The 14,695-nt window shown below is 50.6% G+C and overlaps 1 protein-coding gene across 2 annotated transcripts in view; it reads left to right on the top strand.

Annotated features, from left to right (window-relative positions):
- The window catches only part of COPZ1 (COPI coat complex subunit zeta 1), a 441,777-nt gene extending 428,187 nt beyond the window's left edge, over positions 1–13,590 (top strand). For both annotated transcript variants that reach the window (XM_069653243.1, XM_069653244.1), the window contains one exon: positions 12,163–13,590. In XM_069653243.1, coding sequence (XP_069509344.1) covers positions 12,163–12,210 — 48 coding nt within the window. In that variant the 3' untranslated portion in view covers positions 12,211–13,590. The remainder of the gene's footprint in view (positions 1–12,162) is intronic.
- The last annotated feature ends 1,105 nt before the right edge of the window (positions 13,591–14,695 follow it).

Below are 14,695 nucleotides of genomic sequence, written 5' to 3'. Positions count from 1 at the left end.
GGTCTGGCATGGATTCACATGCTCATGAATATTCCCCGTCGTCAGGCTGGGAATCCTCGGTAAAGAAAAAACCAGTATCAGTTTCGTTTCTGATCTGTCTTTCGTAGTAATAACCAATCACTGGTCTCTGCGTCATACTGACCACAGCCAATGACTGCCCTCTACCTAAGCACCGCCTCTGGCAGCCATCTTCAGATTTTTACCGCACGTTCATGTGTTGGGATCCTCGTGCTATTGCTCTCGAGCGTTAGTGCTATTTTTTCGCGCTTTTTACAAAAAACTTCGATTCTTTCGGTCAAAAGAGCCTCAAGCTCCACCGATTCTACATCCGATCAACGGGGACCCGTGTCGGATTCATCTGTGCCCCTCAAGGGTGAAGATTTCGTCGAGCTACACTTCGGAGGACTCCAGAAGCTTCTCTGGCCCGGTCTCGGAGATGGCCCAGGAGAAGGGAAGCTCGACGCCCGGAAAGCTGTTCAGGGTCTGCCCTGGATGCCAGCTGCAGAACGTCTTCAAGGAGGACGAACACTCTTTCTGCCTTTACTGCCTTCATGAGGACAAGACGCACGTGGAGAAGGACTGTGCGTTTTGCGGCAACATGTCGGAACGGACCATGAAGGACCGCCATCAACGTCTCGCCAACTGGCTGGAGGGTAAGAGCCCATCTGGCGAGAAGAAGAAGAAATCCGAGCGGTCTTCTAAGACCTTTGAGGGCGCCCCGGCGACGGGGGCCCAACATAAGGCCAAGCACCGCGAGTCCGCTGGCACCGGGAGCGCCGAACGGTCGGGCTCTACGGGCGCCAGGCAGGGCGCACCCTCCCCGGCACCATCAACCACGAGCCAACGCTCTGGGTCGGGTAAGAGGAAGGCCGAGCACCCGGCGAAGCTCCTGGAGAGGCCCCGGTCGAGCTCTAAGGCAGAGGAGGAGCGTGGCAGTGCCCCCTCCCTCAAGGATAAGGCGGTGAGCGCACCTAAGGTGGTGAAGGCCTTGATCCATCCGACCAAGCCCTCTATCGAAACGGTCGCGGCGGCCCTGGCTCAGCCTGTGGTGGCTGCACCAGTGGTGGCGACCTCAGGGCCCAGAATCTCCCTGCCTCCTCGGAGGGAGTCTTCCTTTGTGCCCATCGATAGGACCCCCGTGAAACCCCCCGTGGGGAAGAAGAAGGGGGGGCAGGGCGTCGTCGTAGAGTCGGCCTCAACCTCAGAAGAGGAGCTGATCGAGGTCTTAAGCCACGGCCTAGGCGTGGAAGAAGGCCAGCCCGTCGGAATGGACCCCGACGCAGGTGACGACGACGACATCGTCGAGGATACCGACGGGGCCCCTGCTCGCCCGTCGGATTCCCCTCTGCCAGCGCCGCAAGACAACTCGGCGGCCATTTTGTTGGCCATACAGTCCTTATGCTCCGAGATAAGGACGAGGCTACCGTTACCGACGGAGGAACCTCTCCCGTCGGGGGATCCAGAACCGGGACCTTCTGGTGTTCCCCCTACCAAGAAAAGAAGGATCCATCCACCACCTCCTTTTCAACCGTCGCGCCCCTTCCAGCCCTCCTCCCCGTCCACCCGAGGGGATGATACGGGGAATGACACGGCAGCGACGGGTACGGACGACGAGGCATACGACGAGGATTTTCCGTCGTCGCCTCCCACCAGGGCCTCTCCGCCCGACGAGATCGGATCTTTCCACTCCATGATCTCCAGGGCTTCCGAGCTTTTCCAACTCTGCCCTGAGGAGAAGAAAAAGGAAGGCTTCCTTTATCAGCGGCGCGAGGCCAAGAGGAAGACGGTCCTCGCAGTGCCTCTGTTGGACGACATTTGGGATGAGGGCCTTTCCCTCCTCAAGAACCCTTCCACGACGCCAGCTAGAAGAGACCGGTACGAGAAAAAGTACCGGGTCCCGGACACGGCCCCCCTATGCCTCCGGGCGCAGCCTACCCCGGACTCCGTCGTCTCCGCGGCAGCCAGGAAGAAAGCGGGGGGGGGTGCGGCCTCCACATCGACTTCCCCGCCGGACGGCGAGGGAAAGAAATTGGATACTATGGGGCGTAGAGTCATCTCGTCGGCAGCGACGACGATTAAAGCGGCCAACGCCTTGGCTATCGTGGCCCGCTACGACAGGGAGCTCTGGTACAAGATGGCTCCCCTGCTGGATTTTCTGCCGGACGACAAGAGGGCGGAGGCCCTTGAGATCCTGCAGGAAGGTGAGGTGGCCTCGGACCACGCCATCACCGTGGCGACGGACATCGCCGACACTGGGTTCCGCCAGCTGGGCAACGGCGTTTGCCTTCGACGTCGTGGATGGCTCAAAGCTACGGACTTCCGGCAGGACGTCCAGACCAGAGTCCTGGACATGCCCTTCGACGGGAACAACCTGTTTGGGAAGACAGTGGACGATTCCCTTCAGGCCATCAAGGCGGATACGGAGACGGCCCGGGCCCTTGGAGTCCTGCAACGACGGACGCCCTTTCGGAGCAGCGGAGGCAAGGGCGCCTCCAAAGGTTCCGGCGGCGGTTTCGCTTCCTACCGTCAAGCGGCCCGCTCGTCGTCGCAGGAGGCCTACAGAGGACGAGGCAAGTCTAGCGGACCCCGCCGTCGTCGCCAAGGAGGTCAAGGCGGCAAGGCCGCGTCCAAGCAGGCTTGAACCGGCCGTGGGGTCGGGCCCCCACCGAAGCACCCCGGTGGGAGGCCGGCTGGCGGGCTTCGTCAGCGTGTGGGAGTCCATCTCCACCGACCGTTGGGTGCTGGACGCCCTGGCCCGGGGCCACGCGCTCGAGTTTCAAAGAAGGTGCCCGCGCGTCCCCCCCGTGGCCAGGAAAGAACTTCACGTCCCTCAACTTCTCCTGGAGGTAAAGGCGATGCTCAGAAAGGGCGCCATCGAACTCGTCCCAAAGAGGCTTCGGGGCTCCGGAGTCTACTCGAGATACTTCCTTGTGAAGAAGAAGACGGGAGGATGGCGCCCCATCCTAGACCTGCGACGTCTGAACAAGTTCATCAAGGCGCAGAAGTTCCGGATGGTCACCCTCCAGCACGTCCTGGGTCAGCTGGAGGAAGGAGACTTCCTATCGTCGTTGGATTTGGAGGATGCCTACTTCCACATTCCCATCCTAAAGGGGCACCGCAAATTCCTCAGATTCGTGGTCCAAGGGCGTCATTACCAGTTCAAAGCCCTTCCCTTCGGACTACGGTCGGCACCCAGGGTATTCACCAAGTGCCTTGCACCGGTGGCGGCGCAGCTGCGCCGCGAGGGGATTCACGTCTACCCCTACCTGGACGACTGGCTCATCCGCGCCAAGACGAGGGAGCTCGCCGTGGTCCACACGGCAAGGACCGTCCAACTCCTCACGGACCTGGGATTCTCCGTGAACTACGCCAAATCCCACCTGGTGCCCGCGCAAGTCGCACTGTTTCTGGGAGCGAGGCTCGACACAGTGTCCCTTCTGGCCTCCCCGTCGGAGGAGAGGACCAGGACCATCTTGGGCAAGGTGCAACGGATGTTGGTGGCCGACGCGGCCAAAGTGAGGTCCATCAAGTCCCTCCTCGGGATGATGTCTTCCTGCATCTACCTCATTCCCATGTGCAGGCTCCGGATGCGCCCGTTGCAAGAATTCCTGGATGCGCGCTGGATCCAGACGACGGGCAGCTTCGAGGAAAGGATCAAGCTCGACGAGAGTTTCCGACGAGCGATACGGTGGTGGGGCACCCGCGCGCATCTGACGGCGGGCATGGACTTCCAGACCCCAGCCCACCAGGAGACTGTGACCACGGATGCCTCCCTGGAAGGGTGGGGAGCGCACACCGAAAATCTGCACGCAAGGGGACTCTGGCTCCCGACGGAGAAGTCCCTACATATCAACGTCCTGGAGCTCCGTGCAGTGTTTTGGGCCCTCAGGTCCTTCCTTCCGTCCCTCAAGGGCAAGGTGGTGAGGATCTTCACCGACAACACCACCACCATGTTTTACATCAGGAAACAGGGCGGAACCAGGTCCCCAGCGCTGTCCAAGGAGGCGCAGGACCTGTGGCATTGGGCCGTCGCCCAACGGATTTTTCTGGTGCCGTTTCATCTGGCAGGGATAAAAAACACCATCGCCGACTCACTCAGCAGGGAGCTGCGCTCGTGCCACGAGTGGGAGCTACGGCAGGATCTGGTGGATCGCCTCTTCCGACGGTGGGGCACACCCCAGATCGACCTGTTCGCGACGGCGACGAACACCAAGTGCCGGAGGTTCGCCAGCAGGTTTCCCCAGACGAGGAGCATGGGCGATGCTTTCTCGTTCCCCTGGGAGGGCCTGTTCCTCTACGCGTTCCCTCCCTTGCCTCTGCTAATCCGGCTCATCAACCAGCTCAAGAGGTCGCGGTGCAGGATGATCCTCGTCGCACCTTCGTGGCCGAGGCAGATATGGTTCCCGGACCTTCTGGACTTGTCAGCGTCCCCGCCGATCAAGCTGCCGGCGGACGCGGATCTACTCTCCAGGGAAGGAGGCGCCATCCTCCACCACGACCCGAAGTCGCTGAACTTGCAGGCCTGGCTCCTGCAGCGCTAGAGTTTGGAGGATACGACATACCGGCCGATTGCAGAGAGGTTCTTGCAAAGGCCAGGGCGTCCTCGACTCTTAAATGCTACGGACACAAATGGAAGAGGTTCTCTGTCTGGTGCCACGCACAGAAGATTAACCCTCTACGGATTACGGCTCCCCAAGTACTGCCGTACCTGCTGACGCTGGCCAAAGCTGGTCTGGCACACGCGTCCATCAAGATTCATCTTGCTGCGATCTCCCGATACACCAGAACCACGGGCCGGACGTCCTTGTGGTCTCATCGTCTGGTGAAAGAGTTCATGAAGGGACTGTTCAGATCGTTCCCGCCGGTGAAGGCTCCGGCCCCGGCGTGGGAGCTCAACGTGGTGCTGACCAAGCTCATGGGACCTCCGTTCGAGCCTCTGCACTCGGCCCCGTTGAAGTTTCTATTGTGGAAAACAGCTTTTCTTGTGGCCATCACCTCCGCACGACGAGTGGGAGAGATCCAGGCCCTTTCCTGCAAGGCCCCGTACTTGACTTTCCACGACACGAGGGTAGTGCTCAGGACGCACCCCTCCTTCATGCCCAAGGTACCGTCGGACTTCCATCTCAACGAACCCTTGGTGTTACCTGTGTTTTTCCCGTCGCCTTCGTCGCCGGCTGAGAGGACTTTGCACTCGCTGGATGTAGCTAGAGCGCTGAAGTTCTACGTGGACCGCACGAAGGGTTTTCGGAAGACGTCACAACTCTTTGTCAACTTTGGACCTGTCAATCAGGGGAAGGCTCTCTCGAAGGCTTCCATCTCCAGATGGCTCTCCGGCTGTATCATGTGCTGTCACCGGTTGGCAAACCGACCGCTGCCTGGCCGTCCGAGAGCCCATTCCACCAGAGCGATCGCAGCTACCACGGCGTTCCTATCTGGTGTGCCCCTGCTGGACATATGCAGGGCTGCTACGTGGAGGTCGACGCACACCTTCACGAAATTCTACTGCGTCGACCGGGATTCCAGGGAGGAGTCCAGGGTCGGCCAAGCAGTGCTGCGCAACCTGTTCGCCTGAGGTGAGCCTGGTGAGGAGGTAAGATGCTTAATGTTGAGTTTATGTGATGCTTAATGTTGAGCCTTTGCCACCTCCCGTGGTTGTGCATGTGTGTACTGCTATGTATTCTTTATTCATGAGCATGTGAATCCATGCCAGACCCCATGCTGGAGAAGGAACAAGTTACTTACCTGTAACTGTTGTTCTCCAGCATGGGTCTGGCATGGATTCACATGCGAACCCTCCCGCCTACCCCTCTGCGGCTCTTCACTTGGTCATACTGCCACTTCACGTGCTTCCAAATCTGAAGATGGCTGCCAGAGGCGGTGCTTAGGTAGAGGGCAGTCATTGGCTGTGGTCAGTATGACGCAGAGACCAGTGATTGGTTATTACTACGAAAGACAGATCAGAAACGAAACTGATACTGGTTTTTTCTTTACCGAGGATTCCCAGCCTGACGACGGGGAATATTCATGAGCATGTGAATCCATGCCAGACCCATGCTGGAGAACAACAGTTACAGGTAAGTAACTTGTTCCTTATTTGCAAATGAGCAAAGGGAGTGAAAAAGAGCATCAAAAGGGCAACACCAACAGAGCACCCACACACTGCAAAGTCTGCTTTCTGTGCTTCATTGCTTCGGTGCCCTGCTGCCAGAGAACTGCTCCTCCTCCTCTCAGCCACCCTGCTAATAGACAGGACCAGGAGAACTGTGATCATTGCTCTTACTACCTCAGCGGATTGTGTTGCCCACCTCTGCCTCAGGATCAAAGATCCACGGAACGGATTGAAGCATCCCTCACCAGACTCTGAGATCACACCTGCTGCTTCAGCCTCTCCTACCTGCTCTAGACACTGCTTTTTCACTGCACTCTAGTTCTCCATCTGCCCCAGTATCTTAAATTCTCCACCGAAGTCTGTGTGGATTTGTAATGGTAATGATTAGAAGTACAGGGAACATGACCAGACAGACATCTGGTCACTCTTCATATATCTTTTATGCCATTTTTTAACATATTAGGATGTTATCCTTTTCACAGGAGGCCTCTCCTTTTGCAGTGTTTGTTAATTTAAAAAAAGGAAATGGTGTTTTGGAGTTTTTCTCAACATTTTTTATTAAAACTTTTGGTTAAGTTTCTACAAATTTCTTTCTACCACAAGTCACAGGGTTTAAGGCGTGCATTGGTGCATGCCTCCTATTAAGGCTCACAATCCATATCAGTCGGCGTCACATTCCTCATGCATTCAGGACAGTGCCTTAGTTAATCTGAAGCCACCTACAACATATCCAGACCAAGGGAAGAGGTTTCAGTGCCATAATCCACTGCCCAGTTAATCCTTAACTGGTGCCAGTCTGATGCAAGTAACTGCACCTGCTGCAGTGCAGGTGAGGTAAGGTAATGCCTGTACCGGGTTGGACGTTGCGCCTCCAGTTTGTGTGCGCTTCCTCAAGAGAATTAATCTGCTGCTCTTACACTGGTAACCACTGGGCCTACAAATGTGCATTGTGTGACAACCCCCCAACCCCATTCTGCCAGTCCTCTGGTTCCAAAACCCCTTTTTTACCCAGGCAGAGTGGTTTTGGAACGGAAGGATAGGCACCCAGATCTCTGCTCTCCTATGCGGAGGTCTGTCCAGCCCTGGGGTTGATCTGCTCTTGGCTGAGCCCCTACATCAGCAGGTGTAGTACATCAGTTACCTCCTTTGGAGGTTCAGCCACGACCTTGCAGAATTCCAGCTCATTGGTGCCGCTGGAGCCTGCGGCATCCAACATCCATTGTGTGCCATCATCAAAGGCTACTTCCTCTCTGCCACGGTTGCTGACAATCCTTTAAGTAGGGCTCGGTAGGATGCATAACTCCAAACAGGCCAATTATCGCTCAGTCGCTGTCTCTGAAAGAGGCATCACACGAGCAGGTGGGTGAAGCATCAGCCTTCCTTCTTTGGGGAACTTCCTCTGGTCCAGTCTGCAAAAGTTTCTCTGGTTGATGTGGAGTGCCCTTAAGTTTCTGGGATCATATTCCCAGGCCAGAGGATGGACTTTCTTCCAAAGACCCTTTGCACTTTTCAGTTCCAGGCTTCCTTCTCAGTGCCGTGCGGTTGTTTTTAACAAGCAATCTTTTTCCTGTTCAATTTTCAGCAAGAATTGTTGCTACGTAGGCTTGGTATTTCTAGAAGACCCATCATGATAACAGACCTGTTTTTTTTCCCTCACAGATGTCCTTCCACTGCTTTTTGCAGACAGAGGGTGGTGCCCCAGCTTCCTATTGGTTAGAGTTGGACTGGCCTCTTGGGAAAAGGTCATACTTTCTGGCAAACTGCAGCAATGGTGAGAGGACAAAGACTAGTGGGTCTTGGGTACATAAGCACGTTTATACTTGATGCTTCCAACCCATCCTACTGGCATCTCCTGGTCATTGGAAAGTATAACGCCCCAAACTCCTCTCTAACATCAGCGCCTAGATGCCTTCTGGCCATAGCTAGCGCTCTACAAATCCTCCTACAATATAACATACATAGGCTATTGTCTCTGGATGGAATCAAGGTAGCCCAAGAACACCTAAAGAGTTGAGAATTCTCTACTTTCAGATTTCTCAAATATCTGGGTAAATAAGACCCAATCAGGACTTATCATTTCTACACTTTTGTCATGTTGGAAAACGTTTGCATGGGGTAAAAATTTTGCACATCTTGAAATTTACAAGAGAAGCATTGCTTGGAATCTCTTACTTTTTAGGACTCATACTTTCACATTCTCATGAGGAAAGACCAGCATACATTCGTGAGTTTAAAAATGGGAAGTTTGCATTGGCATTACAAATGTCTCTCCTTCGGCCTGAACGATGCCGTTATGATTTTCATTGTCTTCGCATGGTGGTTGCAGCCACCTCATGCTTCAAGTGATTTCCTTGTATGAGTATCTGGATGATTGTCAGATCAATGCCCCTTCCAGAGCTCTATTTTGGCAACGCATTCAGGGTTTAGAAGGAATTTTCTTATTATAGTACATCAGAAAGTGTCACTTGTGTGGTGGCAGAGAATTCAGTTCATACAGGCGATTCTCGGCACTTCAACTGAGATATTTTCTTCTCCCTGGAGAGGATTGTTACATTCAAGGAGACCATGTTCTAGTCCAGCACCTCTATTCAGGCGATCTGGTTCCAAAACATCCTACATCTCATATCCTATTGCATTCATGTTTTGCCCTTTGTGTGTCTCAGGATGCAGACGGTAAAGGTTGTTGAATGGATAAAACACTGGAATTCTAATCACAAGCTTGTGCTGATGTGGACTGAAGAAGAGCACACCCTTTATTGATGTGCCCTTTTGGAGTCCTCCTTCAATTAATTTCTCTGACAACCTATGCACCAGTGTTGTTCATTTGGGGGGGACACACTGTGACGCTCTGCAAATGCATGGTCTACGCAGGAAATGGAGGATCTTCTGGCCATGAAAACCTTTCTTCCCATCCTTTCAGGGAAAGTGGTCCACATTCAGACAATACCATGTTTACCTTTTACATAAGCCAGCACAGAGCTCTGGCTTCTGCCTACTGCAAGGTTACAGTCCTGCTTTGGCTCTGGGCACAGGCAAACAATATTGTTCAGGGTGTCCTCATCATGGACGCAGACAGGCTGTTATCTCCTTCACTCCACTCTGAGCGAGAGCTCCACCATGCTTTAGTGCAGAGCACTTTTCTGCAGCAACGCCTTACTCAAATACTTATTTGCCACAAGACATAAGAAGTCAGTTCTATGTTTTGCAGAAGAAAAAGGGTTGCAATTCCTAAAGGGGACCCTTTCTTTCTAGATTAGCCAAGCAAGTTCATCTACGCATTCCCTTCACCGCCATTTCTCCAGCTGTTCATCCAAAGTGGAAGCATTTTTCTGATCTTGATCGGCAGTTCTGGAGCTTGAATCTTATGCAGTTATTGGACAGTGTCTTCCCGCAGAGAAGGACCTCCTTCCCCAAGTGAAATGTTTGATCCTCCATCCCACGGTATCATTGCTCAGTTTTTATAGTCTCATACTGGAGGAGCTTCTTTATGCTCATGTGCGGATTTTCTGGGCCCAACACGAAGAGTCAACAAGGAAACCAAGCAAGTGGGCATACTTCTGTCAATGAGATCTGGAGAATAACATCCACCCTATTACGGCACGCAACAATTTCATTTTTTTATTTTCCATTTGACCTATACTGGAATTAAAATGACCTATTGCAAGCGTTATCATTAGACTATTGCAGCCTACTTGAACAAGATAGATTTTCACTGCAGAACAGAGCCATTGGGAAGCACTTTGATGTCCGCCTTCACGTCTACCCCTTTATTGGGAAGCCGCCTTCCCAGTGTGGTTTAAACTTGATTATGGTCTCTCTCTGGAGGCAACTGAGAGTCTGGCTTCCTATGCTCTTGACCTTCTCTCTTGGAAGACTTCCTTCTTCTTTGTAGTCATTTCTGCCAGGCGGGTGAGTGAGTTGCTGTCTTTCTATAAAGAGACATTCAAGGTATGTCAACAAGGTGGTTCTTGGCCCCATTTCATCCTTCATTCTCAAAGTTCTTTGATTTACAATTCCGGTGATTTCATGTACTTTTTTGCAGTTTCAGCTTCATGGTTTTCAAGCAGAGGAGGCCCTGCACAATTTGGATGTGGCTCGAACTTTAAACTTATGTTTGCAAAACCAGATCCTTTCAAAGTCAGATACTCGGGTTGTCCCTCTAAGTGGTATTTCTTAAAGTGCTCAAAGCAGCCAAGTTCACCATTGCCAGATGGATTGTCATGTCTTGCACATAGCTGGTCCGAGAGCACAGCAAGTAGAGCGTACGCTTTGACATCTGTGCAGGGCCTACTAACGCAGGTTCGAATCCCGGCAGTGCCAATCTCAGCCTTTCATCCTTCCGAGGCCGATAAATGAGCACCACACACCTTGGGTAATAATAAGCAGTGCTCAGATACCTGAGGGTTCATAGTGCTATATAAATGCTGGATTTTTATTATAATAACCTGCATGATCTTCCTGTTTCAGATAAGACTTAATGTGCAATCGAACAGATCCATGGCAGCATTTATAGCCTCCCACAGACCTGTGCCAACTTCTGAGAGCTGTTGGGCAGCCACCCACGCTACTCCCTGTGTGTTCTGCAAGCACTATTCCCTTAACATTTCCTTCAGGCTAGCTGCTTCTTTCGATTAGGAAACAAAATGACTTTGATGGGTGATTTTTGGGCTCTTTGTCTTTGGCTCTCCCGCTTTGCATCCCCTACTATCGTTTAGAACATGTCCCAGTCCTATTGTGTGTTTTTTTTTTTTTTTACAATAAGTTTGGCATAAAACAGGGTAACTGGTAGTTGAGGCACCAGCTACTCTTTATAGCAGGCAGTAGCTAACTGTGTCCTTTAAAGGGTTCGCCTACCCAGAAGTCTCTTGCTGCCTCAGTGCGTGAACAAGCCACACTATGTTGTGAAACAGGGAGAGCCACAGACTAAAAACACCTGAATCCCCATGAATGTATTTTTGGGTGTTTATTATATTGCATTATTGCTCCTACAATAACACCACGCAATGTTCCTTGAAACATCTATTAGCTGTGCATAGCGCTTTTAGTCTAATTAGATGTACTTTTTTGTCCACCTCAATGAATGGTTGCCCTTGTAATGACGTTTAAGGTGTTGTATCTCTTATATTCCAATGATTACCTTTCCTTTGGATGGAGTGCTTCATCACAGAATGCTCCAATTGCAGGCTTAAGATCTTTATTTAGAGCTTCTGCAGATGTCATCCTTAAGGGGTGTTCCTGCACATTTGAGAGTCATGCTTGCTTTATCCTCCGATTCTCTTTAGTGTGATTTTACCTTCTACTGGACGTTTTGGGGGTAGAAGCGTGTGTTTGAGTTGGGTAGAAAATGCTGTAGTACTATGGCAATAAGCATCCGTTCAGGGGCTTCTCTGGCTGGTAACGGCCCGGGTCCCAGTATCACTCGGGCCTTAACACTGGGCACCAGCGCTGTTACCAACTGGTGAAGCCCCTTTGAACTGGGGCTTTTTACTGTTAGCACCCTGAGGCTAACCCCAGCGACTGTGCAAACCGTTGATTAATACAAAGGCATCCATTCCTCATCTAAGATGGCCCCCATGGTACTGGAAGTCAGGTCTCCGATGCATAGCCCCCTTCCATTTCCATGGGGGCTATCGGTGGAGTCGGGTGTGGTCCACGGCCCTGCTAAGGGTAAGTTGGGGAGAGGGGGAAGGGGAGTGAAGATGGGCCGACAAGTGCCTCCACTGCTCGGGTTGCACAGAACCCGGGCTTGGATCGTTAGATTCAACCTGGGTTTTGAGCAACCCGATTGGTTGACGCACCTGTTGAGGGTGCTAATAAAGAATTACTGAAATTAGTTAAGCTGAGAACTTAAAAAAAAAAAAGTAAAAGGCTTGTTATCGCACGTGTTATACGTGTTATACGTATGTTAGCTCTAACGTTTAGTAGAGAGCTTGGGAACCTGAGACTTGCTTCCTCTACAAGCAGTATTGCTGCAGTCCTGCTTGAACGATGTCCGCAAATCATTAATCCATTCATGCTCTGAATTCATCTTGTGCCTTTGTTTCTGACCACAGGTGCTTCAGTCAGCCAAGGAGCAGATCAAGTGGTCTCTACTCCGGTAATGTGCCAACGTGTCCATGCTGGAAAAGTATCGTTCATGCTGAAGAATCATTCCATGCCACTTTGTTGGTCTCCGAACAGTTCCTTTGTTTGTCTACTCTATTTAAGCAGCCCTGGAAATGTTATTGTTGTATGAAAGATGATAGGATAACGACATTTCAGCCGTTTGCATCACAAATGATGCATTGACCTACTAGGGCATTAGCATTGTGAAATAGTTTTCCAATGAAAAATTCGTTTTTTTGCCGAATGTTTGGCAGCTGAGTTTTTGTTATACCCTGTTGGCTTATAGTCAACTGGGCTTGCCCCAGCTGCTGAGAATTTTGGATTCCCATCTTTGCTCTTTTCCTATGTGTTTTTATATCTGAGCACTAAACTCTGGGAATTAGAAGGAAGCTCATTGTGTGAGTAGAACAATCTCAATTTCCATGATGTTTACCCACCAACCCCCTGCTATGCTTCCCTTTGTAACCCCTCCTTTTTATACCACTCCATCACCACTTGGTAGAAATGCCATTCTCACCCTGTAGTAATTTGTGGTGTAGGATACGTGTTTTAAATTGTCTCCCTACGAAGACTGTATATTTCAGGGAACCAGCCCAGAGATGCAGAGCTTTTCATCCATTCCTGAAACATCTCGGTGGATTTTTATTTATCCAAAGTCTTTTGCTGCTAAGAACATATTGGAGGAGTGGTTTGATTTGTGATGGCTTAGAGCATAAGCCTTCAAGATCTTTTACTGGTTGGGTTGGAATGAAAGAAAATGGATTAAATTGCATACCAAACATAGGGCGGTGAAAGGGAACAGGCCCAACTGAACTGTGTGCCCATGAGTGCCTGGAATTATTGAGCAAGCGGTTCAGTACCTTAGGTTATGGGACCATGGTGATGAAAGGCAGTGTTGTCTGGCTACACCAATGCATGCCAGTTTACAGCAGCTCGCTATGCCCCTAACATCTACTCTTCATGACATGGGTTTATTGAAAACTGCACGTGGGCAATTCTCCTACATTCTCATCAGTACTCACAGACTGGGGAAATCCCATTTGTCCACAATGCAGATCTGGATCAGATGGAACCCAGGTTTAATTGCATTTACCAAACACAAATAATGGTCTCCTGAGCTGAGGGGCCCTAATGTTCCGTATTTGCTAATATTCAGTCTTTAGTTGGCTGTGTCAGGTAAGAGAAGTAGGAAGAAGCTTTTAAAGTATAGCATTCTTGTATGGCACTGGTTGGAGTTGCCGATGTAATGTGAAGATTTGTCAAATTTTTTTTTTCTCGATTAAGTCATTTTTTAAGTTGTAATCCAAAAATAAGATGCAATTGATTTATTGACACTGTGTGAGCAAATTGTACTGAAATAAACATGTTTTGATGCATATGCCGCCTCTATTATTTATTTAGTACAATGTGTAGCATGTTCTTTTCCAATATCCTAGATTGTTGGAGAACCCGACACCTATATTTCTCCCTAAAATCTGTTTGCGCACAATCTGCACGTGCTGTATTAAAATACACTTAATTCACTGTTCTGTTTGAGTTATTTAATATCTAACCTCCAGCTATGACCAGTTCTACTGTTCGCTCAAATCGCAGCCCATGGGGTTTTACAGTATAAATCGGTTCTCGATTCACATGCTATGAATTTCGTCCTACCATCTACTTGGAGAGCACAGAAGTGTGACGTGCCCAGGGTGGGCCCAATTCCACCTTGTCCATGGAGTTTCAGCATCTTCTGGTTTCTGTTTGACTTAGTTTTTCATTTGGTAGATGTATTGCTCTGGCAAAAACTAAAGGATGAGAAAAAACTTACCACATCTTACCTTTTTGTTTATTTTTTATTCTGACCTTTTTCTTTTCACTTTTCCATTATGGCAGAGAGAACATTATGAATGCTGCTTTCCGTAAGTGCCTATTTTGCAGTCACAAGTGTTCAGATAAAAGCAACCCTACGATTTGCAACGCATGCCTTTATGCGCATTTATTTCTTAGTTTTCCGACAGTGCCACATATGTCACCTTCTGAGTGCTTTACAACGGGGAGGGAATACAGAGGGAGGGGTACAAAGGACATGGTAGATTGACAAGGGGCCACTCAAAATATTTGGAGGGAGGGGGACACAAGTTGTCGCAGCATGCTTCCCACAGTGTGGGTGATTGTGTTGGGGGTGAGGGGAGCGGTAAAGGTATATGTAGAGAGAAAAGAGTAGCACAAAGGACCGGAGTAGGCTGATCTGCCACTGAATTCTGTTATTCGCTCTGGCCGGGATGGTTTTACTCATACACCATGTGTCAGTCACCATTCAGTTGAATGCTTCCATAAAGTACGCTTTTCAACATTTTCCTGACAATGAGGTGCTACATCCAACCCCTCCCAATGGGCTCAGTTGTGTTTTGTAGTTATTGTCCCGAAATTCTCAAGGCACTGCCTCTGTATTTTGAGTTGAAGGATCCTACTTGGGAAATATTGCAGGTCCAGTTTCTC

The sequence above is a fragment of the Ambystoma mexicanum genome, chromosome 3q (genome assembly GCF_040938575.1).
Source record: "Ambystoma mexicanum isolate Mex_15411 chromosome 3q, UKY_AmexF1_1, whole genome shotgun sequence".
Lineage (NCBI taxonomy): Eukaryota > Metazoa > Chordata > Amphibia > Caudata > Ambystomatidae > Ambystoma > Ambystoma mexicanum.
The sequence above is the reverse complement of the archived record's forward strand: the minus strand, read 5'-3'. Positions and strand labels throughout refer to the sequence as shown.